We start from the raw sequence: 23,486 nt of genomic DNA on the forward strand, positions 1-23,486 counted from the left end.
AGAAAATGATTTAAACTATCAATAACAAGGCTAGATGATACATCCTTGAAAACATAATCTGACTTTTAGATTTAAATCTATTACCCAAGCATCATCAGCCTGCTTGACTTGTATGCATTTTAGTTTACTATAAAAGACCAAAGAGCAGGGTATGATTTAAATGTCACAGATAGTAGCAATTAATGGGCCATTTGCTTGCATTACAGCAATATACTTGTGGTATTGTTCCTTTATAGCAAGGAACCCAGCAGGGAATCCACACAACTAAATATTTCAAAGACAGCAATGGCATTTCTTCACTGAAGTAAATCAAGGTAATCACATTAAATTTACTTCAGAGAATAGTTAGAACTTATGGAGCATTGGTTCCACATCTAAAAATAACCTGCTTCACCTGCCATTAGTGCTACAGTAAATATAACAGAACATGATTTGTGCAGAAGTGTATCTTTCTAGCTTGACTTCAGTGTGATCATCTGTAATGGAGGATTTAGACCATGCTTTTGCTTATGCAAGGATGAGCATCAGTAACCTATTTGAGAATACTGTAGGAATCAGCAGGCATAAGCTAAATTCCACCATGGGGCCCAGAGATGCAGTTATCTGACAAAAAGACATCTGGTACCAAGAACGTTTAATCTTCCTGCTTGTTAGCCAGTTGCCGTTTGAGATTGTTGGTCGCAGACTGTCAGGCAAGGCCTTGAAGCTAAGTAAATCATTGTATTCAAAGTGATAAGCTAGAAAGTTGTGGTATTTGATAGAAGCCTAGCCGTACTCGGTTATCTTTTTTTTCTGCAGGGAATAGGTGCTTGAGTAAGCAATTTTTGGGTAACATAAGCCATGGCCTCGCTGCTGAAGTTTCAGACTCTCTGAAGTTGGAAACGTCTCTCAGCAACAAGAAGAACTTCCAGAGTCCAACCAACGTCCCGGTCGGGGGAGGTGGAGAAGCTGCTACCGGCGCCCCGACAACCTACTACAAGTGTGCGGTCGTTGCCTCGCTTCGGCAGTTGGGACCAGTCCAGCCGTTGATAAGTATAATTGGGAAGGGCTTGCATATTGTAGTTTGAAATCAGCTTAAGATTTTGTAATAAAGATTTGTATAAAATGAAGTGTTCTTGGCGTGTGTCTCCGTTTTCGTTCGGTAGCTCAAACACTGTGAGTGACCAATCTAAAACGAACAAAGTGAGAGGTACAAATTTGTGCTGCAGTAAATGTAACAGAACATGATTTGTGCAGGAGTGTATCTTTCTAGGTTGACTTCAGTGTGATCATCCGACTGAAAACATTTTCATAAATAACACCCAGAAAAGTTTATCTCATAACCTGGCAATATCACTTAGAAATTTCCTCAATTTGTACCTTTCATTTGGTGTCTTTTATGCAAACAACCACCATTTCTCTACTTCAAAGAGATTCAAAAGGGCCTAACAAAAGTCACACGTGACATTTTCTGTTATCACTCTCCTGTTGCCAACTGTAACAAAGAAACACCCACACTCGCAGTGTAGGAGGTTAAGATCTGAGATTTATTGAGGCTGGAAAGGCTCCTCTTATACAGTTGGAGTTCCCGCCGTTTGTTTGATTGGCTGACATCAGCTGCATGAATACCAATCGACGGCGGGAACATTCTTGCATGTGAATACCCTTCTTCCCCAGCCTGTTATTGATCTGTTAGCTGGGCAGCTTGGCCAGTGCCATTTTAGGGCTGCTGGTCTTGTACTGCTCCAGCTTTCAACCACGCTGGTTTGCTGTGTTAAGGAACGTGTTACAGTGTGTTATGCTGCTGTTTACTACCATGTGCACCACACTATGTGCCGGCTCGATCTCTGTGGTGGCGGGCTGCCACACCCCATCCATTTACAGTTAGACTATCACAACCAGCTGCATCTCTTTCTAACCTGTTCTGGAGCCTCCTGAGAATTTATTCTTGATCTCTTACTCATCAACATATTGTCTTCAAACTGTATCAATTGGTGATAAAAGGTCAGATTCCTTATGTGTATTTGCATTATCCAGCTTTTCATCCCCACGACCTCTCTTGACCCTTCTGTGGGGACTGATACAGGACTGTGGGGAGAGCACAGGGCAGTGGGATCAGTATGGGGATGTCCCGCGCTGGCCGCCCCACAGTGTGGGGACTGATACAGGGCTGTGGGGAGAGTACGAGGCAGTGGGATCGGTATAAATAATTTTTAAGTGAAGTAAAAAGTGGCAATGGCAAAGGGGAACAGGCCATAAAATGTGACAAAGATCATATCAGGCGTGAGCTTAGTGAATGGCTGGGCAGAGTCTAGAGATTTCATGCCCTACTCCTCATTTTTTTGCTGTTTCTCTGTTAAAAAACTGCACAATAACATTTTGCCAGATGTTGTCTAAGGTCATTGAAGATTACCTCATAATCTAGGTAAACTGGGAGAATGGGTTAAAGAATGGCAAATGGAATTTAATTTAGAAAAGTGCAAACTGTTGCATTTTAGTAAGTTAAACCAAGGCAGGACTTGCACAATAAATGGCACAGCTCTGAAGAGTATCATAGAATAAAGAGTTTGGTGTACATATATGTAGATCCTTGATAGAGGCGGCACATTAATATTTTTTGTTTTTTTATATAGTCAGTAGGAGAGAAGTATGAAAGAAACCAAAACTTGACTGCTTCACAGGGAAGGGTCCCCATAAACTGGCTGATTCAGTATTTTGTACCCTTAACTACATTGGTCAAGGCAATGTATACAAGAGTTGGGACCTCATAACAATTTACAATATGTTGGTGAAACCACAGTGTGCAATTCTGGTCACCCAGTATCAGAAAGGAGATCAATGAATTGGAAAGGATGCAGAAAATATTCACAAGGATATTACCAGGAATGCAGGGTTTAAATTATAAAGAGAGGTTTGATAGGTTGGATCTTTATTCTCTATAACAGCAATTCTCAACTTTTTCTTTTGCTATGGCCCCACCCCCCCCCCCCCCCAAGAATTCTTTTCAAAGTTTATGGTCCCTTCCCTGTGAAGTACTCAAGTTTTGTTTTTTTCTGTACTTCTCTCGTACTGAGCACATTAAAAAAAAAATTCATGTTACTTGCGGTGAAAAGAAAACAAAGCTTTTATTTAAGTGTGCCGTGGCCCCCACTGAGAATGGCTGCTCTGAAGCATAGAAGGCTGAAGGTGACCTTATAAAGGTTATAAAAGCATGAAGGGCATGAATAAAGTGAATGTGCAGTGTTATGGGAGGGAAAACAAGCCTGACGAATCCAAAGAGCAGCAAGTCTGAACTCAGGCTAATTAGAACAGTGATCTTTGTTCAAACGGGTTGGGAAGCTGCAACGGGGATAAGATACACTCACACACACATGCACTCTTGTCAGGATTGCACTATTCAGTTGCATTGAATTGGACATAGCAGCTACCTAATACAACCACTTGCAGAGAAATAACTTCAGTCAAGGAATACAATACATTGCCAACCACTCCTTGATACTAGGCCTACAATAACAGTGGTCTATAGGTGTATAAGATAAGCGTATTCAGAGCCGTTGTCATACCCACACTCCTGTTCGGCTCTGAATCATGGGTCCTCTACCTGCATCACCTACGGCTCCTAGAAAGCTTCCACCAGCGTTGTCTCCGCTCCATCCTCAACATCCATTGGAGCGCTTTCATCCCTAACGTCGAAGTACTCGAGATGGCAGAGGTCGACAGCATCGAGTCCACGCTGCTGAAGATCCAGCTGCGCTGGATGGGTCACGTCTCCAGAATGGAGGACCATCGCCTTCCCAAGATCGTGTTATATGACGAGCTCTCCACTGGCCACCGTGACAGAGGTGCACCAAAGAAAAGGTACAAGGACTGCCTAAAGAAATCTCTTGGTGCCTGCCACATTGACCACCGCCAGTGGGCTGATATCGCCTCAAACCGTGCATCTTGGCGCCTCACAGTTTGGCGGGCAGCAACCTCCTTTGAAGAAGACCGCAGAGCCCACCTCACTGACAAAAGGCAAAGGAGGAAAAACCCAACACCCAACCCCAACCAACCAATTTTCCCCTGCAGCCGCTGCAACCGTGTCTGCCTGTCCCGCATCGGACTTGTCAGCCACAAACGAGCCTGCAGCTGACATGGACTTTTACCCCCTCCATAAATCTTCGTCCGCGAAGCCAAGCCAAAGAAGAAGATAGGTGTACCACACTACAGCTCCCCTTCCTCTGTCAGTGCACATCTTACCAATGATTCTCCAGCATCTTCATGGTTCACGACCTGGAGTGGAACTAGTGTTTGTCCCAGGGAAAAAAAGAGACAGATGATCCACACGTGGTGGGCTTTACAGTGCAATCAGCTGGAGAGTCCAGCCCAGGTGTGAAGCCAATGGTCAGGTGTGTGCTAATCTGTGGGCAGAGCTTGACCTTAATTGGCAGGTGAGGTGACTTCTGACTAGGTGATACACACAATCCTCCATATTACAGTGTTACATATTATTTTCCAAGGTAGACATTTCTAGAACTAGAGGGAATAGTTTTAAGATGAGAGGTGGGTGATTTAAGAGGAACTCAAGGAGCAACATTTTGACTCAGAAGGTAGTCCATATCTGGAATGAGCTGCTTCTGGAAGTTATTGAAGTGGGTACAACGACAAGGTTCAAAGGGCACTCTGATAGATCATATGGATAGGAAGGTCAAAGAAATAAATAGACCAATGCAGATAAATTGAGATGAACCCAGAATGCCAACTTGGAGTGGATGAAGCAAAGGGCCTGCTCTGTACTCTATGACTCCATGAAAACACTGGATAGATTTTTTTTTCTTCTGTACCATTGCAAGCTGAAGTGCACATAAAATCCTGAGAGTCATAGAATGGTCACAGTCTTCATTTATCCACCTTTTATATTTCTTACCTCTTTTTCTTTCTTGATATATTGTGACAGTTGATATATTTTCTTATATACCTGTTTGGCTGCACAAAGTAAGAATTTTGGTACCTGTACTTATGTAATGAAAGCAAATTCTCATTATCATCTTTTCTCCCCGGGTAAAAGGAATCCAAAAATGAGAGGGCTTGGATATAAAGTGAGAGGGAAAAGATTTCAAAGGGACCCAAGTGCCAACTTTCTCACAGAAGGTCTGCACAACAAGCTATAACGGGTGGATACGATGACAACGTTTATACTAGTACATGAATAGGAAGAGTTCACCAGGATATGGACCAAACGTAGGGAAATGGAATAAGTTAACGTTGGCAATTTGGTCGGCGAGTTGAGCTCGAGGGCCTGTTTCCATGCTACACAAATCTATCATTAGAGCATTGTAATATATTTCGAAAGATTTACAAGTGGCCGAGGACTCAGGACCCAGCATCTACAACTTGTATGTTTCTCTGAAATAAACTCTTGCGCCATTCTGTGATTGCAGTCACGTCTGCCGAACTCTGAAGAAGCCTCAGTAAAAGGTCCCAACCCGAAACGTTAACCGGACGCATGAATACTGCCTCACCTGCTCACTCCTCTCACCTTCCAACAGTGGCTCCGAAGCGCCTGATTACCTTATGCGCAAGCGCAGAGACGGCTGGCTTCTCATCAGTGCGCATGTGCAGGTTTTCGGCCCTCCTCCTTGATAGTGGGCATGCGTCGAATGCTGCAGCCATGGGCTTGGAGGATGGCGGAGAAGAGGGCAATTCAGTCAGCGCCACAAATAGGAGATGTAGGAGTAGGAAACAGGCCGGGAAAGATACAGCTGTGAGTGATGGTCGCTCCGGGATAAAAAAAAAGCGGGAATGCAGACTCTTTGATCAGAGGGTTGTGTTTATTTCAGTTCTTGTGTTTGAGTGGGCCATCGCCAGGCGTCTATGCTTCTCTCCCTGTGTGTGTCTGTGGTGCGGATATGAGGGGAGGTGTAAGACAGCCGAAGGTATGAGTGGAGAGTTGAAGGCAAAATAGAGTAACAAGGTTGGTTTAAGGCTTTCCCAGCTGATGATGGAGATTGGAATTCATTGATTATTTGTAAAGGCCTTTCCATTATTAGCTCGAATAAATGCGATTTAGTTGCTCTCTGCACGTGGCAGTCCAACCACCTCAGAAATCAATTTCTGACTGTCAAGGGAGTCCATGGGAGTAATGAGTGAAAATGATGCGTCAAGAGATCAGCTAGGATCTTGGTGAATGAGCAGCCTTGAGGGGCCAGTTGACGGTTTTTTTTTGTGAGTGGGCATCTCTGAAGGATATGCGGATAGCTGCCGCATGACATTGATAAATTAGGTCATGTGCAGTCTTTGCTGAGAAGATTTTGAATAATGATTTGGGTTGCAATGGTGACACTGGCCGTTTATTTTTGGCAAGGTGATCTAAAATCTGACTAGAAAGTCAAGTGTGATGAGTAAGTGAGGATGTGTTTTGATTTGGTGAGATGAGAAAATATTTAGCCAATTATGTAAAACGATATTCTTGCTAATAATCTATGATTTGAACAGTTGGATCAGAAAGCATTAAGATAATGCATCATCTGCTGAAGGGAATGGGAATTTGTGATTCAGTGTGCAATTTGTGGCAGAACAATAAAATAAAGTTAGTTATTCTCATTGTTGAAATGAAGAAACTAGTTGTTTATTCATATTGTATTTGATTTCAGAAGAGTGTTTTATATCATGGAGTATAACAGGGACACAGGCCCTTTGGCTGCCCTGTGATTTACCACTAGTTGGTCTGTTGTCTTTAGTGCCTTGGTGAGTCAAATGCTTATCTTGATACTTGCAATTGTGAGAGTCACAGGTCCACGACCTAACAAACTCCAATCACCCTGTGGGTGTGTACTGAACTGGGATTCACTAGGTGTGCTGTACTAGTGACTGGTCCCGCCTCCCAGCTCCTCCCCCTGGGGCCCGTATATAACCCTGGTTCCCACCTAAACCCAGAATCCCTCTGAAGCCTATTCGTGAACCCTACCTGTGTTGTAAGCTAATAAAAGCATTTGTTCTTCCTCCAGTCGAGTGGGAGCTTTTATCTATGCCACAATTTTATTAGCTTAACAATCAAGAATGGAATAATGCCCAGTATGCTGCTAATAGACCCCCAGTCCCCGAATGCAGCTGAGGAGTTTGCATATTGGCTAGACTGCTTCCAGGTCTACCTGAACATGACCAGGGACATCTCCCATACAGACGAGCTCCGGAGGTTGGTACTCATCTCAAGGGTAAGGACGAAGGGGTACACAGTCATCCGAGACTGCCCGACATATGAGACCGCCGTCGAAGCACTGAAGGCCTGCTACATGATGGCCCCGAACGAGGTCCAAGCAAGGCACTGGCTCGCCCTACGCTGCCCTTTGGATTTTCCTTCACATTGTCTGCCAAAGCAACCTCATGTCTTTTAACTTTCCTGATGTCTTTCTTGTTTTTCTTGAATTTTTTATACTCCTCAAGTTTCTCATTTGTTCCATGTTGTCTATATTTGCTATACACCTCTCTTCCAAACCAGATCCCAATATCCCTCGAAAACCAAGGTTCCCTATGCCTGTTAACTTTGTCTTTAATCCTGTCAAGAGCATACAAACTTTGCACTCTCAACATTTCACCTTTGAAGGTCTTCCATTTACCTCAAATATCCTTGCCAAAAAACAACTTAACCCAATCAATGTGTTCTAGATCCTTTCTCATTTCCTCAAAATTGACCTTTCTCCAATTGAGAACATCAACTTCAAACTAATGGCATTATGATCACTGGACCCAAAATGTTCCCTCTGTCACCTGTCTTGTCTTGCTCCCTAAAAGGAGATCCAGTAATTGCATTCTCTCTAGTTGGTATCTCTATATATTGATTTAGACATGACATAGACATACATACATACAACAGAGTAACAGGCCATTTTGACCCACGAGTTGGTGCCACCCAATTAACCTACGTCTCCAGTACATTTCGAGTAGTGGGAGAAAACTGGAGCCTCCAGGGAAAATCCACGCAGACATGGAGAGAATATACAAACTACTTACAGTGTGGGATTTGAACAATGGTCCAGATCACTGACACTGTAAAGGCGTTTGTTATGGAGTCCAGAGGACCCCCAAAACCAGCAGCAATAGATATGCACCACAACAAGTAGTTTTTAATTATATTTGAACAAGAAAACAGAATTAAACTTTAACTTATTACTTAACCAACCTAACTACTTAATCCCCCCTCTAATTCTAAGCGCAGGTGTGAGTAATGTATATTTAAGATTAGAAAAGTTCTTTGGATCACAGTCCCATCTGACTGGTTGCAGGCAATTCTTGTACTGTGCACAGAAGTTAGCATTAACAAAGTTCACCAAGCTTTGGTGCTTAACAGGCAAATGGTTACCATTCAGGAGGGTTCTTGCTGTTTTTCCAGAGAGATTTTTTTCTAGGACATACGCACCTGATTCCTTCTCAATCAGTCTTGCTGACGAAACTTGCCCCCTTCAGAGTTCTCCAGATGATCCTCTTTCTTTCAGGTCACCTTTCAGACCACCAGTCTTCTCCTTTGACCAGGCAGCCTTCCAAAGTTTTCCAGCTTTGTCCTTCTGGAACTGATTTCTGTGACTCCTCTCTGTTTCACACCCTCCTTCTCTGAGAGCAAAACTGTTCTCCTATGCCTGCAAAGATCACATGCTCTCCCAAGCAAGCTGTTGTCGATACTTTGTTGCCGCCTGCAAAAACCATTTCTCCTTTTTCACATTAACCAACCGAACTACTTAATATTTTCCCTGAAAATATTTTCCCTGAAAAGCAATGCCACTCCTCCCCCTTTCATCCCCTTCGCTCGATTATGTTTGAAACAATGGAAGGCTTGAATCTTGAGCTGCCAGTCCTATCCCTCATGCAACCAAGTTTCACTAATAGCCACAATGTCACAATTCTGCGTGCCAATCCATGCTCTAAGCTCGTCTGCCTTTTCTATAATAATTCTTGCATTGAAATAGTTGTACCTGAGAAAATTTCCACCATGTACAACTTTTAATGTTACATGCAACTTCACATCATCTTTTCCCCTCTCCACCCCCTCTCTACTCTGGTTCCCATTCCTTTGCAAATATAGTTTAAACCCCCCCCAGAGCAGAACTAGCAAACCTTCCCACAAGTTCAGATGCAAACTGTCTGGTCAGAACAGGTCCCACCTTCCTTGAAAGAGCTCAATAATCCAGAAAACTGATGCTTTCCCTCCTGCCCATGTCTTCAACTCCGTGTTAAGCTGCTTTATCCCCCTATTTCTAACTTCACTAGCATGTGGCATGGTTAACAATCAGAAGATCACAATCCTGAAGGTTTTGACATTCAACTTAGTGCCTTACTCCCTGAACTCTCTTTGCAGGACCTCATTACCCTTCATACGTACAGCACAGTTACAGGCCATTTCGGCCTATGAGTTCATGCCTCCCATTTAACCTACAACCACGGGTATGTTGAATGGTGGAAGGAAATCGGAGCCCTGGGGAAACCCCATGCAGATGGGGGGAACGTACAAACAGACAGCGTGGGATTCAAACCTTGGTCTCGATTGGCGCTGTAAAGGCATTGTGCCAACTACTATGCCAACCATGCTGCCCCTTGTCATGTCATCAGACCCAACCCATGTCATTGGACCCAACATGAACTACGACATCTAGCTGCTCCTCCTAAGAATGCCATGTACTCTATCTGAGATATCTCGAACCCTGGCACCAGGGAGGCAATGTATCATTCAGGATTTTAGATTTTTTTTTCCACAGAACCTCTTGTATGTCCCCCTAACTATGGAATCACCTGTCACTACAACTCGCCTCTTCTCCTTCCTTCCCTTCTTAGCTACAAGTCCAGACTCCATGCCAGAGACCTGATCATGGTGGCTTGACCCTGGTAGGTTCGCACCCACCCCCCCCGCCCCCAACAAAGCAGTACCCAAAATGGTATACTTGTTAATGAGTGGAATGGTCACTGCAGTGCTTTGCACTGCCTGCGTGTTCCCTTTCCCTCACCTTACTGTCACCAAACTACCCTCCTCCTGCCTCCTAGGTGTGATAGCATCCATGTAACTCCTGTCTATCACCCTCTCAGCCTCCTGAATGATCGGGAGTTCATCCAACTTGGTTTGACAGGAGCTGCAGCTGGATGCATTTCTTGCAGATGAAATCACCAAAGGTACTTCTGGCTTCCCTAACTATCCACAATCCGCAAGAGGAGCATCCACTTGCCCTGGGTGCCATTCCTACTGTCTATGACTAGAGTAAAAAATATTTAAGATAAATATAAACCAGTCCTTACATACTTCAACTCCTACACCACCATCCCAGCTCCTACTTGCTGAAACTTCTTGAGTCAAAGCCTTATCCCTTTGACTTGGACCAATCCAACAATGACCGCTAGGTAAACACAGGCTGATGGCTGAACCTTTAGATTTCCCCAGATGATAGACACTGATCTTTTGACCTTTCTATGAGTGAACAACTGGTGATCTAGGCAGTGCTGGCATGAACAATGCAATTGTGGATGTAACGTTTGGGTAAGATACCAGAAAGGAACACAATCTCTTGACTCAGCCTGAGATGTGGGACAAAGGATCGAATATTTGGATTGGGGAATGAACACGTTAGCTTATAACTAGGCAGCTGTAGCATATCCTCAAGCTATGAGTAATGTTCCCGATTTTTTTTACTGTTTCATTGCATTCTCCGCCATTCGAATCTCAGCACTTTAACCACTGATCCATGTTCAATAGTTCATCAAATTATTTGTCCCAAGATCTAATGTATTTGCAGAATCAAAAGAAATAGGGAAATATTTGTTGTGATATGAGATGTGTTTGAATGCTTATGGGTTTATGAGAAACAAACTGGAATGCACAATCTCCACATAGCACTACAGGTGAAGATTAAACCCAGAGTGCTGGAGCTGTGAGCCTGCATGTCTACTTAGTGTGCTATCCTAATTATTTTAATTTATGATCATAGACAATGCCACCAATAATTTGGTTTAGGTGTTATGCTGAACGAAAAAGATTCTTATTAGGAAATAGTTTATATGTGCATTGATACGGCTGCTAACAAAAAAATAGGCAGGTGAGATGGGGGATATGTGCAATGAAAAATATTTTGAAGGTGATCAGAAACAGTCAAAATTAAAAACTTCAGATGCTAGAAACTTGAACCACTCTAATGAAGATTCCTTGATCTAAAACATTCACTCTGTCCAGTTTCCACACATGCTGCCATGTCTTCTGAGTTTTTCCTGCATCTTTTATGCTTCATACAGCTGGCTTTTATTTAAAGGGATTAGTTTTGCACTCGAGATCTATACTTTGCTATCGAGTCCTTGTAAATGGATGTATGAGCTGTCTTAATTCCAGATAAAATCCTTAAATTTATATCTGTAATAATGGCAGTTCACACATACTTCCATCAGTGCAAAAAAAATGGTCAAGTGGAGTATACTTAGTGCTGAAGGAGGCTATTTTAGCCCATTAGTGTACACTAAAGAAAGCAATGTCCCCAACACTGATCTCTGTGGAATACCACAATTAACCTTCCTTGTTTGAAAATCATACATTCTCCGCTGCACGCTTCTTTACTGAACTCATTTATTTTTTTAAACAAAATTGACACTTATACCAAGTGTGTGCTATCCAGACAGGTCAACCCATAATTAAGCACAGCAGGTAGAGCAATAATGAAACAAAAGTGCAGAAGGTAGAGTTACTAGGACAAAATACTGGATAAGAAAGAAACTGTCTTTGAATTTGTAATTTTTTGATTTCAAGTTCAAATGTCTTCTGGTTAATGGAAGTGGGGTGGAGAGAGGATTGTGACCAGGGAGGGGTCCATTAGCAGGATGGCAGTTTTCCCAAATGGGTAAGCCTATTATGTGGCATCTTGAAAGCCTTTCCGGTATACATGTATTCTACATCATCTGGATTACACTCATCAAATTCTATCAAATTGAATTATCAATTTGACAGGAATTGTGGCTGTAAATAATTAAGAAATGGTTGGTGACCAGAACTTTGGGATATCTAGCCTGATGTTTAATATCAAAAATTCCTGGACTTATTCAGTTTCCAAAGTTCTTTCCTTTTTCCAAAAATTAATAGACCTATATATTTCATTGTTTTTTTTATAAAAATTTGCAATAGTCATTTTTTTCTTGTAATCTGTTTAACTTAGTTTTAATTTAAGTTAGCAATATGGCCTGGTAACTTGCCCTTCTGGCCATCAAGGCCATGCTGCCCAAGTGTACCTATGTGACCAGTTAAGATCCTAACTCAGTATATCTTTGGAACGTGGGAAGAAACCAGACCTCCCAGACACTGGGAGAACGTACAAACTCCTTACAGACAACTGTGGATTTGAACCAGGTCGCTGGCACTGTATTACAGTTGTGCCAAATACTATGCTAAATATATCATTTTGTGTTGAAACTTTGTGTAGGAAAAGAATTGCAGTGTATAGCTTTAGCACTACAAAACAATGTGAGATTTATTGTAATAAAAATATAACTACAGGAAGGATGTGGATGTTATAGAGCTATTAATGTGCACTACTGAGCTATTAACGTCGAGTGCAAGGTGATCATTCCTGGTTCTTGTGAGGTCCACAATCATCTCCTTTGCCCATGTTTCTGCCTGTTTCTCCAATGTATTTATCCTCCTAGAACTTGTAGAAATTTTATGATTGTTCTAATTCAAATTTACAAATGACCTGCAAAGTGAAATTGTGCCCATTTTGCACAACTCCACATCATTAGGTCAAAATAATAGCAGTGGTTCCATTAGGAACGTGGAAAACACCACTGCACAGTACCCTCCAGCTTGATAAACTACTTTGACTTCTCTATCTGATATTGAGAATCAAGTGTCAAATAGCACAACAGGCCCTTTGGTTCAGAGTCAGCTATCAGGAACCCATTTACACTAATTTGCAATAATCTTAACAAAAAAAGAGGATAATCCCCTGTCCAATTGTTCAGAAATCCTGATGGTTCACCATCTAGCCACTGATTCCCACGCTCCCTTTTTAATACCAGTGCCATTCTCACTTTTAAATCACTGGTAGCTTGGTGGCCACACTCTATTCAAAGTTTATTGGAAAATTTATTGTATCATTTTGTAACATCTAAGAGTGTACTTAAAAATGTGTTGGAGTAATTAACACCAAGTGTGTGGAAAATCTGCCAGACCAGCAGCACTAAATTTTTGACTATGCGAGATTAATGAACTTTTATGATAATTTTCCCCATATTTACATCAACATCCCAGTTTCTGCAAACCCACACATCTTTAGAAGGTAGAGGAAACAGGAACACAAAGGTTTGAATTGAACTTTTTTCCAGAGGCTTTGAGATAGCAGCTCCTAAATTCTGCTACTGTCCCCATCAAAATTAAAATTGATATTTTGCAACTGATTTTTGATGAGCTCTTTAGTGTTGTCATGTCAGTATCTTAGTCTACAGCAGCGTTTCTCAACTTTTCTTTCCCTTGTGGAACCCTTGAAATAGTTTTCATGTCTCAGGGAAACCCTGCATAAAAATTATTATAATGTAGCGGCGGCTACCCTGCTCCTGCAATAACACACACAGCCAGACGGGTTGAACTCAGTAAGCAGACTAGTTTATTGCAGGCTGCTGGGTTGCACTTATACTCCCAGCCCTGACCTGGCTGAGAACCGTGTTGGAGGGTGCTGACGTCACCTGGGCATCACGTGGTCCACCAGCGCAGGTTTCTGTAAAAGTTGACCATACCTGCGAACTCCTGCAGACCTTTGAGGCTGTCCGGGCGTGGGAACTCCCTAATAGCGGCGACCTTCGCAGCGGCAGGTGTGGCTCCTTCGGCCGTGATGGTATGGCCCAGGAACTGCATGGACTCTTTCCCAAACTAGCACTTGGCCGGGTTGACGGTAAGGCCGAAGTCAGCCAGCCAGGAGAAAAGGGTGGGCCTTGTGTTGCGCCTGGTCCTTGCTGGCAGCATAAATAAAGATGAAATCCAAGTCCCTGCCCACAGAGTCCATGAGGCGCTGGAAAGTCTGAGCGGCGTTCTTGAGCCTGAATGGCATGCGCAGGAATTCGAACAAACCAAATGGGGTGATGATGGCCGTCTTGGGTGTGTCCTCAGGGTGCACCGGGATCTGGTGATATCCGTGCACCAGGTCAACCTTGAAGAAGACCCTCGCACCGTGCAGGTTGGCCTTAAAGTTCTGGATGTGAGGGATGGGGTAACGGTCAGGAACGGTTGCCTTGTTGAGCCATCAATAGTCTCTGCAGGGACGCCAGCTGCCGGAGGCTTTTGGGACCAGGTGGAGCGGCGAGGCCCACGGGCTGTCAGACTGCCGAATGATCTCCAGCTCCAACAGGTGCGAAAACTCCTCTTTTGCTACCTGGAGCTTGTCAGGTGGGAGCCGGCATGCCTTGGCGTGAACCGGTGGGGATGTGGTGGAATACCCTGTAGCGCAGCGAGGCAGTGGAGAACTGTGGCTTGAGGAGTGTCGGGAACTCATCCAGGATCCGCTGGAACTTGTCTCTGGGCGTACTGATCGTGGCCATCTGCAGTTGCTCCGAGCGGGAGGTGTCGAGGGAAATGGCCTGGAAGGTACAGGCGTGCACCGGGCGCCTACCTCAAATGTCCACCAGGAGCCCGTGTGCGAGGAGGAAGTCTACACCCAGGATGGCAGTCGGGAGGGATGAGACGGTGAACCTCCACGCGAAATTCCATTGGCCGATCTGGAAGTGGACTGTCTTGTCTCCATACATCCGGATTGCCATTGCGTTGGTCGTATGGAGGGGAGGTCCACGAGGTCAGTTCCTGGATTCAATGGCCATGGCCGGGATGACGCTGATCTGGGCTCCAGTGTCAATGAGGAACTGCCGGCCGCTGATTGAGTCCCACAGGTTGAGAAGGCTGTGTCCTTGGCCAGCCGCCGCAGCCATTAACAGCGGCCAGCCTGGTCGTTTCCCTGGAACAAGCAGGGCTGACGACACTTCTGAGCCTTGGCTCCCCAGCGCTGGTGGTAGAAGTGGATGCTGTGACCTTGGTTTTGCTCTTGGGGGCCCCTGCAGGGGCCGGGTGCTCTACTGCAGCGCTAGGAGCGGGCTTGAGGTGGTTGTGACCATGCCTTGTGACCTGCTGGACCACTGAGCCTTCTGAGAATCGTGCGAGCCATAACTCTTGGGCCTTCTGGACGACCTTCCTCGGGTCGGTGAAGCTCTCCTGGACCAGCAGTGGCCAGATGTCCACGGGCATATGTTCGAGGAAGATCCGCTTGAAGAGTGGGCGGTTGGTGTGCTCATCCATGAGCGCGAGCATCTCGTCCATCAGTTCCATGGGTGACCTGTCCCCCAGGGTGTCGAGGTGCAGTACCCGAACGGCACGCTGGTGTCAGGATAATCCGTGGGACCCGGTAAGCATTCGCTTGATGGTCTAGTATTTGTCCTCAGCGGGTGGGTGCTGAACAAGGTGCAGCACGCGTCTGGTGGTGGCCTGGTCCAGGGCAGTAACCACATGGTAGAACTTGGTCGTGTCAGACAAAATCTGGCAGAGGTGAAACTGGGCCTCTGCGTGGCCGAACCAAGTCTCTGGCTCCTGAACCCAGGATTCAGGCAGTTTTACGGCTATAGCGCTGATCCCAGGCTCGCTCCTGAATGGGTTCAAAGATGTTTGAACCAGTCAGGGTCACCAATTGTAGCAGCGGCTGCACTGCTCCTGCAATAACACGCGCAACCAGATGGGTTGAGCTCAGTAAGCAGACTGGTTTATTGCAGGCTACTGGGCTGCACTTGTACTCCCAGCCCAGACCTGGCTGAGAACCGCGCTGGAGGGCGCTAACGTCACCTGGGCATCACGTGGTCCCCCAGCGCAGGTTTCTGAGCCCCATGCTGGAAGGAAGGGAAACCCCTGACAGCACCATTTTGGCTGGCTGCCCCGCCGCATGGCTTACAAGCGGGGCCGGTTCGCCTGCCTTGTGGTGAGCCACCATAATATACTATCATTAATATCTATCTCTTAAATTTTTTATCTTAGTTCACATGGTAAACATTATTTTTTTTTGATAAATTGTTTAAGGAAAAATGAACCTTTTTTTGTCAAATTTATTTCTTCCTTTCTTCTTTGGCTTGGCTTCGCGGACGAAGATTTATGGAGGGGGTAAATGTCCACGTCAGCTGCAGGCTCGTTTGTGGCTGACAAGTCCGATGCGGGACAGGCAGACACGGTTGCAGCGGTTGCAGGGGAAAATTGGTTGGTTGGGGTTGGGTGTTGGGTTTTTCCTCCTTTGCCTTTTGTCAGTGAGGTGGGCTCTGCGGTTTTCTTCAAAGGAGGTTGCTGCCCGCCAAACTGTGAGGCGCCAAGATGCACGGTTTGAGGCGATATCAGCCCACTGGCGGTGGTCAATGTGGCAGGCACCAAGAGATTTCTTTAGGCAGTCCTTGTACCTCTTCTTTGGTGCACCTCTGTCACGGTGGCCAGTGGAGAGCTCGCCATATAACACGATCTTGGGAAGGCGATGGTCCTCCATTCTGGAGACGTGACTCACCCAGCGCAGCTGGATCTTCAGCAGCGTGGACTCGATGCTGTCGACCTCTGTCATCTCGAGTACTTCGACGTTAGGGATGAAGTCGCTCCAATGAATGTTGAGGATGGAGCAGAGACAACGCTGGTGGAAGCGTTCTAGGAGCTGTAGGTGATGCCGGTAGAGGACCCATGATTCGGAGCCGAACAGGAGTGTGGGTATGACAACGGCTCTGTATATGCTTATCTTTGTGAGGTTTTTCAGTTGGTTGTTTTTCCAGACTCTTGTGTAGTCTTCCAAAGGCGCTATTTGCCTTGGCGAGTCTGTTGTCTATCTCGTTGTCGATCCTTGCATCTGATGAAATGGTGCAGCCGAGATAGGTAAACTGGTTGACCGTTTTGAGTTTTGTGTGCCCGATGGAGATGTGAGGGGGCTGGTAGTCATGGTGGGGAGCTGGCTGATGGAGTATGCAAAAAAAGCATACTGCTCATTATGAGCCCTCACACCAAGGTTTTCATTTTAAACAATATAAGAGGTTCAAGCCTTTATTATAATAACCAAGGATTTTCCAACAATATGCTGTCCATGTATAGTAAAATCACGAATATAAAATTAAACAAAAATTACTCAAAAATGCATTAGTCTATTTATCACTGTTTCTCGCGGAACCCCTAGCGACCTCTTGCGGAACCCTAGGGTTCCAGGGAACCCTGGTTGAGAAACACTGGTTGACTGAGAAACTGTACCAATGCAACATAGTTAGCATAATCCCTCATATGCCATCTTGAGTTTTTGCTTCAGTGCTCTGGGAAACGGGAAGCAAAAGAGCTGGATTCCTGCCAGTGACTTTTGTAATTACAGCAGGTATTTGAGACTGTTTGTTATGATGTCCTTGCATCCTCTGGGGGAAACACCTCACCTATGTTATTACTCAGTAACAGAACTGAGATTAAAAACGTGAGAGAACACCTGAAATCTTCAGAATCCAATCTACCATTATGATATGCTTTTAATTATAACATGCCATAGAAGATAACAAAATTATATTAATTATTCTAAAGGAGCTGATCATAATGGGAAAAAAAAAGCAGGATGCCATATGGAAATAAATGTATTGTATACAGTGGCAATTGTAATGTGTAAACTCCCAAACTAGTAATTCAGAGGCCTGAGCTAAAATTTCCAGGATTCGGTTAAATTCCATCATCATCAGTTCAGTTAATGATTTGGAATGAAATAAAAACTATGTGGTGGCGCACATCTCTGTGAGTGAACCAGCCCCGTTTGTACCGCCGCACTGATGGGGCAGCTGAAGAAGATGGCGCCGTCAGGGCTTACCCACTGCCTCGTGGCTAGGCCTCTACTTGCGCCCCAGGCCACGTGATAATGTCACCGCAGCACGGGGCGGAACTCCCTTTGGCCTTAATGGGGCGCGCGCAAAATTCAAATAAACAGTTCTACTGGAAACCCCACCAAGTCTAGTGGTGTTTTCTGTGTGTAACAGCTGTTACAACTAATCAATAACTACCTTGTCATTGAATTGTTGTAAAAATTCATTCATGTCCTTCAGGGGCAGGGTTAATCTGCTATTTTTTTCTGATCTGGTGTATATTTGACTCCATATCCATCAGTGTGGATGATTCTTAAACCATCCCTGAAATTGCTGAATAAACCATCCGGTTTAAAGTCAATGAGAGAATGGTCAATAAATAGTGGTCTTGTCCAGAGCCTGAAGAATGGACATAAAAACACAGAAATTTGATAATCCACCTTTGGAACCATTTTTGCTGACAAAATGACTCAAATGCAACAAAATTACTTGCAGTTATTACAGGCATTTACTTAATTTGGATATTTTTAACATTAAACTTTTATGCCACATAAAGGATGCCAAATAAAAGAGAAAATGTGTCATCATCTGAATGTTTTTGGGTAAACTTCACTTTACCCAAAATGTTCTACTCATTCCACTTTGCTGTTCTTCATCCTTTGCTCTTAATAGGTGAGATTTATTTTCCTCTATTTACTGTATCTCAAGGCCCATGCAACATTATTGTAACATTTGTTTTTACAACTGTCTATACAACTGCCACACCATTTAAATTCAATAAAAATGTATTGCAGAAGACTTTATATAAAATTGACTTCAGCAGATATTCCTTTGTGAATGACTACCTTGTCATTGCAATGTTCCTCATTTACATTTTTTTTCAGGTCCAGGGTACAAATGACAGCAGTATTGTTAGCAAATATTCGATGGTCAATTTAGGCTACTTCTGCGATGGATTCCTGAAAGGATTTGTGAATAAAACTATCAGAAGAGCTCCACTCATAAATCGGTATGGTACTATATAAGATGTTTTTAGATACCTTTAAAGGTACTGTGCACTCCAAATCATGCATGTTTAGGGTAGGTGAATTTAATATTTTATCTGTGGCTTTGCTAACATGATGGTACATTTTATTGAATTCACTACATCTCTTCAAGAAATAATATTGAAATATTCGAACAAATATGGGAGCCTTACATTAAATACAATAGCGAAAACCTACCGAGGACAATCATTACCTAAGTTGATGGAAGGAGAAGGAAAGAAAAGAATGGACTCAGTAGAATTTCTGGTGTATTTTTGTTGAATGACAACATTGTCTGACTGGTTTAATGTAACCTAGATTGTATACCTAAAATGGATGGGAGGGGGGGGTGGGGGGGGTGGCTTGGGAGGAGGGAGGGGGGGGGGAGAAAAAGTCACTGTATATGTGTGAAAAAGAAAAAGTGTGTATCATGGCTAATGTGATTTATGGTGTGAAAAATAAAAAAAATTTTAAAAAAAGAATTAACTGAGCATGTTCTTTTGGGATCATGCCTGACTGAATCAACCATTGTTGAGGTGTGCATCCAGATAATTAGAGTATCAGAAGTCTGCAGATAATCCCAGTGGGGAGAAGTGGAGTGCAAACTCAAGTTGATTCACCAAAAGTGTATTGTTACGGAGTCCAGAGGACCCCCAAAACCAGCAGCAATAGATATGCCCCACAACACAGAGTTACTTAAACACAAGTAGTTTTTAATTATAATTGAACAAGAAAACAGAATTAAATTTTAACTTGTTACTATCAACTTACTTAACCTACCTAACCTACTTAATCCCCCACTTAATACTAAGCCCAAGTGTGTGCAATGTATATTTAAGATTAGAAAAGTTCTTTGGATCACAGTCCAATCTGACTGTTTGAAGGCAATTCTTGTACCGTGCACAGAAGTTAGCATTAACAAAGTTCACCAAGCTTTGGTGTTTAACAGGCAAATGGTTACCACTCCTCAGGAGGGTTCTTGTTGGTGTTCAGAGAGAGATTCCTTTTGTTCCAAGACATCTGCACCTGATTCCTGTTTAATTAGTCTTGCTGATAAAACTTGGCCCCTTCAGGGTTCTCCAGATGATCCTCTTTCATTCAGGACACCAGTCTTCTCCTTTGACCAGGAAGCCTTCCAAAGGTTGCCAGCTTGTCTCTTTGGAACTGATTACTGTGACTCCTTCTCTCACTAGGCACTTTAAGGTGGCCAATTGTCCCGCATGTAAAGCCATATGTTTAGGCAATATGCAGTTGTTTTGAGGCCACCTGAATGTGCAGGAGGCATCCTTGAGACGAGCTAATTAACCCTCCTCCGAGAGAGATAATCAGCTCAGTGGCTCTCCCAGCCACCTTAATGCAGCTGGCTGAAAGCAGATGTTAAAGGGTCAGGCTGCTGATCACAGCTGACACTGGGCAGGAGCCGGTTGGTGTGTGCTCAGAGTCGCATCCTGTGCAGCTGTGTCCTTCAGGTGGCCAGCGTTGCGCTTTAAACGCTGCCACCTGAACGGCAATTTAAAGGGCCGCTTCTGCTTCTTCAGGTGCATTCTTAGCGTAGAATGCACCTGAAAAAGCCTTCTGTTTCACACCCTCCCTCTCTGAGAGCAAAACTGTTCTCCCCTGCCTGCAAAGATCACATGTTCTCCCAGGCAAGCTGTATTCTCCAACTTTGTTGCTCTCTGCAAAAAGCATTCTGCAAAAGTCCTGCAAAAAAATTCTGTGTTTTCAAATGTTTGTGTGCAACCTGCTCGAACAATTCCTCCCAAACCACCTCTAAATACTCTCACAGTAATGTAGATGGAGTGCAGAGCCAGAAGTAGAATTTCATATGCAAGTTCAAATGATATTAGCTAACTCAGCAAAGGCTATACTGATGCACTAAATTTTTCCACTATTAGCAAGTGTTTGGTGAACATTTATGCATGTTAAGTCTATAGGCTTTTAAAGTGAAAGCAAGTCTTTTCCTTGTAGAGATCAGTTAAAATAACTATTAACGTTAATATATAAATTAATATAAGCAATGTGAATATAAAATTATCCTCTTTTGAGGATCTTTGATTTCCATTCGTTTATATTTTTAATGCCGATGATGGGCCATTTTAAACATGAGGGAAATTTAATCATTTTAGAAGTTTATAAAATCTCAGATGTCAGTGTGATGTCAGGAGAATGTCCCTTCCTTTAATGCTCATATAAAGAACTTGCAGCAGTTTGTGAATCTAATCTCTACTTTCACCCTAATTCTGTGAACATATAAATCAATGTTTAGCTTTTATTCATTTTTTGAAAATCTTTACATAATTGTGTGGTAAACAAATGAAAATGTAAAGTATTTGACAAGAATTCCAATTTCTTTAAAACCTAAATGTATGCTAGATTAAATGTTTAAAATCTGCTACAATAAGTCTAATAGACCGCATAGACCTATCCGTGTGTTTGGTTGGTTTACCTGTGGAATAAATATATATCTTCCTACCCTGCTAGTTCCATTTTATTTACTATTTCTTGAACTTGTCATCTATATTTTAGTGATCTATGTGCATGCTTTCCTAAGTCCATTTGGATTGCCATTGCGTTAGCTCTTCATTTTGGTCCACAGTGAATGCTCACACTTGCTGAATTCACTAATTTGATTTCAGGGGTGTGTGAAATATCCAATGAGATTCGGCAGGTGAGATTGTGAAAGATGGGGTAAGAATAAACTAAGCTTGGCAAACCCTACTGGAGATTTGGAGGAAGTGACCTCATCTCTGAGCCATGCCAAGATTTGAAATATGATTGTCAGGGGTCCATGCCAATTTTGTTTCCATTTGCTAGAGAGTCTAAAATTAAGAAAATTATTATTTTTTTTAAATGCACATTCTGGAAATCTGAAATAAAAGCTGAAAATGCTGGAAATGTTCAGGAAGAATCTATGGGAAGAAATATTGCTTTGGTTTCAAAGCTCTTGTGGAGGAGGGGGGAGTGGGAGGGGGTTTTCTCAGACTAGAATTAGAGAGCATAGTCTCCAAATAAAGGGTTTAGGATTCAGAAGATGGTTATGAATGTTTGTCTCTCAGAGCTGTGGATGGTAAGGTAGATCTGAGGTACAGGATTGAATGACAGACTGGGCTCAGGGTGCTGTATGGGGTACTGTTTTGGGCTACTGATATCTCTTATGATGTGTCAAAATCTTTTCACTCATTTAATCAATTATTAGTTCTTTACAATTATTTTAGTTTGGTTTACAATACTTATCAAACTTTTATCAGTGGGTCAATAGCGTATTTTACCGATCCAAACCTAGAATTGCCACTGAGAGACAGATCAACAGTGTTCCCTTTGAGCAAATTGAGCCGGCAGGTTTTCCCCTTGTCTCAGGGACTTTTTGTCTTGGCTATTGAGTCCTTGACAAGACCCGGAGATGAAGGGTTTTATGGAGGATCAGACAAACCACAAAATTAATCTTATGACAGATGATGTAATCCTGTATTTTCAACAGATCAGATTAATTCTGATCTATTAAAAATCTATTAAAAGCTTACGGTGAAGTTTCAGGGTATCTTCATTATTGAATGAAGATCTACCGGGACCAATGCCTGAAGAGGGTGCACAAAATCAGTGAACCGGCGCGGACTCGAAAGGCCAACATGTTTCCACTCCGTAAATGGTTATATGGTTATTTAAGTCATTATAAGTGTAGTGAAAAGTTGAATGCTTTGTGGTACATTGTAATTTACTACTTTTGAATATATAAACACTATCTCTACTCTTTCTTCCACTACCTAACTAAATCAATCATTTGCTTTCATCTCTATGAGCTTAGGTATTGCCACCCCTGATGGAGGAAATGCCAACAAATAATAATCTTTGAATGAGTCAAGTGCATCTGCAAGCTGAATAAAACTGAAAATGCAAGATCAGTGAGAGATTGCCGATTATCAGTCAAAAATATAGTGGGACAATAATTTCCCCGTATTTAAATTTAGACGTTCAGAACAGTAACAGATCCTTTTGGCCCACAAGTCCATGCCATCCAAATACACCCAAATGACCTACAACCCCACTGCATTTTGAAAGGTGGGATGAAACCAGAGCACCCGGAGGAAACTCATGCAGGCACGGGGAGAACGTACAAACTCCTTACAGACAATGCCGGATTTGAACCCTGATTGTGTGGAAAGTCTACAAAAGGTGCATTCACAGATAAACAAATACTTGCTCCCACCAATGAACTAATTTATGATTCTGTAAATTGTAATTTGTTTGAAACATAGCCAACCGAATGAGTTCTATTTTTTCACTCATAGGTTGATGCTTTTGAAATGTTCCACTCCAAAGTGCTGCAAAGGCCCAGTCATTGACTTAATTCAAAGCTGAGAGCAACAGATATTTTTGACATTTGAGAAATCAGTGGGAACAAAGCAGAAAATAGTGTTATAGCGGTAGATCAGCTTTGCTTGTGCTTAACAGTAGGGATGCAGGTTTGAAGATCTTAACAGTCTACTATTGCTCCTACACTTGTTTCCTTGTGAATGGAATATTTCAGAATAAGCCACAATGTACAAAGCACCATTGGATTTTATTTCTCCCTCATGATAATTACAAGCTTCTGGCTACTATTTTGTTTTTGACATAGGTGGAAATATGCTTGGAAATTCCTAGGCAAATAAATACTGTTGGTCAGTAAGG

General features: G+C 43.1%; 2 protein-coding genes across 4 annotated transcripts in view; one reads left to right on the top strand and one right to left on the bottom strand.

The window, feature by feature from the left end:
• LOC138761777 (nmrA-like family domain-containing protein 1) overlaps positions 1 to 5,535 on the bottom strand; it is a 238,039-nt gene extending 232,504 nt beyond the window's left edge. The window contains exon 1 of one of the 2 annotated variants that reach the window (XM_069934491.1): positions 5,481 to 5,535. The gene's annotated coding sequence lies outside the window, so the exon portion shown is untranslated. Of the gene's footprint in view, positions 1 to 4,885; positions 4,952 to 5,480 lie in introns of those variants that run through there. The other variant, XM_069934493.1, reaches the window with a different exon arrangement.
• A 75-nt stretch (positions 5,536 to 5,610) lies between these two features.
• Positions 5,611 to 23,486, top strand: part of lcmt2 (leucine carboxyl methyltransferase 2) — a 43,970-nt gene continuing 26,094 nt past the window's right edge. The window contains exons 1-2 of one of the 2 annotated variants that reach the window (XM_069934486.1): positions 5,611 to 5,722; positions 18,678 to 18,802. In XM_069934486.1, coding sequence (XP_069790587.1) covers positions 5,630 to 5,722; positions 18,678 to 18,802 — 218 coding nt within the window. In that variant the 5' untranslated portion in view covers positions 5,611 to 5,629. Of the gene's footprint in view, positions 5,723 to 18,677; positions 18,803 to 22,620; positions 22,989 to 23,486 lie in introns of those variants that run through there. The other variant, XM_069934487.1, reaches the window with a different exon arrangement.

The sequence above is a fragment of the Narcine bancroftii genome, chromosome 4 (genome assembly GCF_036971445.1).
Source record: "Narcine bancroftii isolate sNarBan1 chromosome 4, sNarBan1.hap1, whole genome shotgun sequence".
Taxonomy (NCBI): domain Eukaryota; kingdom Metazoa; phylum Chordata; class Chondrichthyes; order Torpediniformes; family Narcinidae; genus Narcine; species Narcine bancroftii.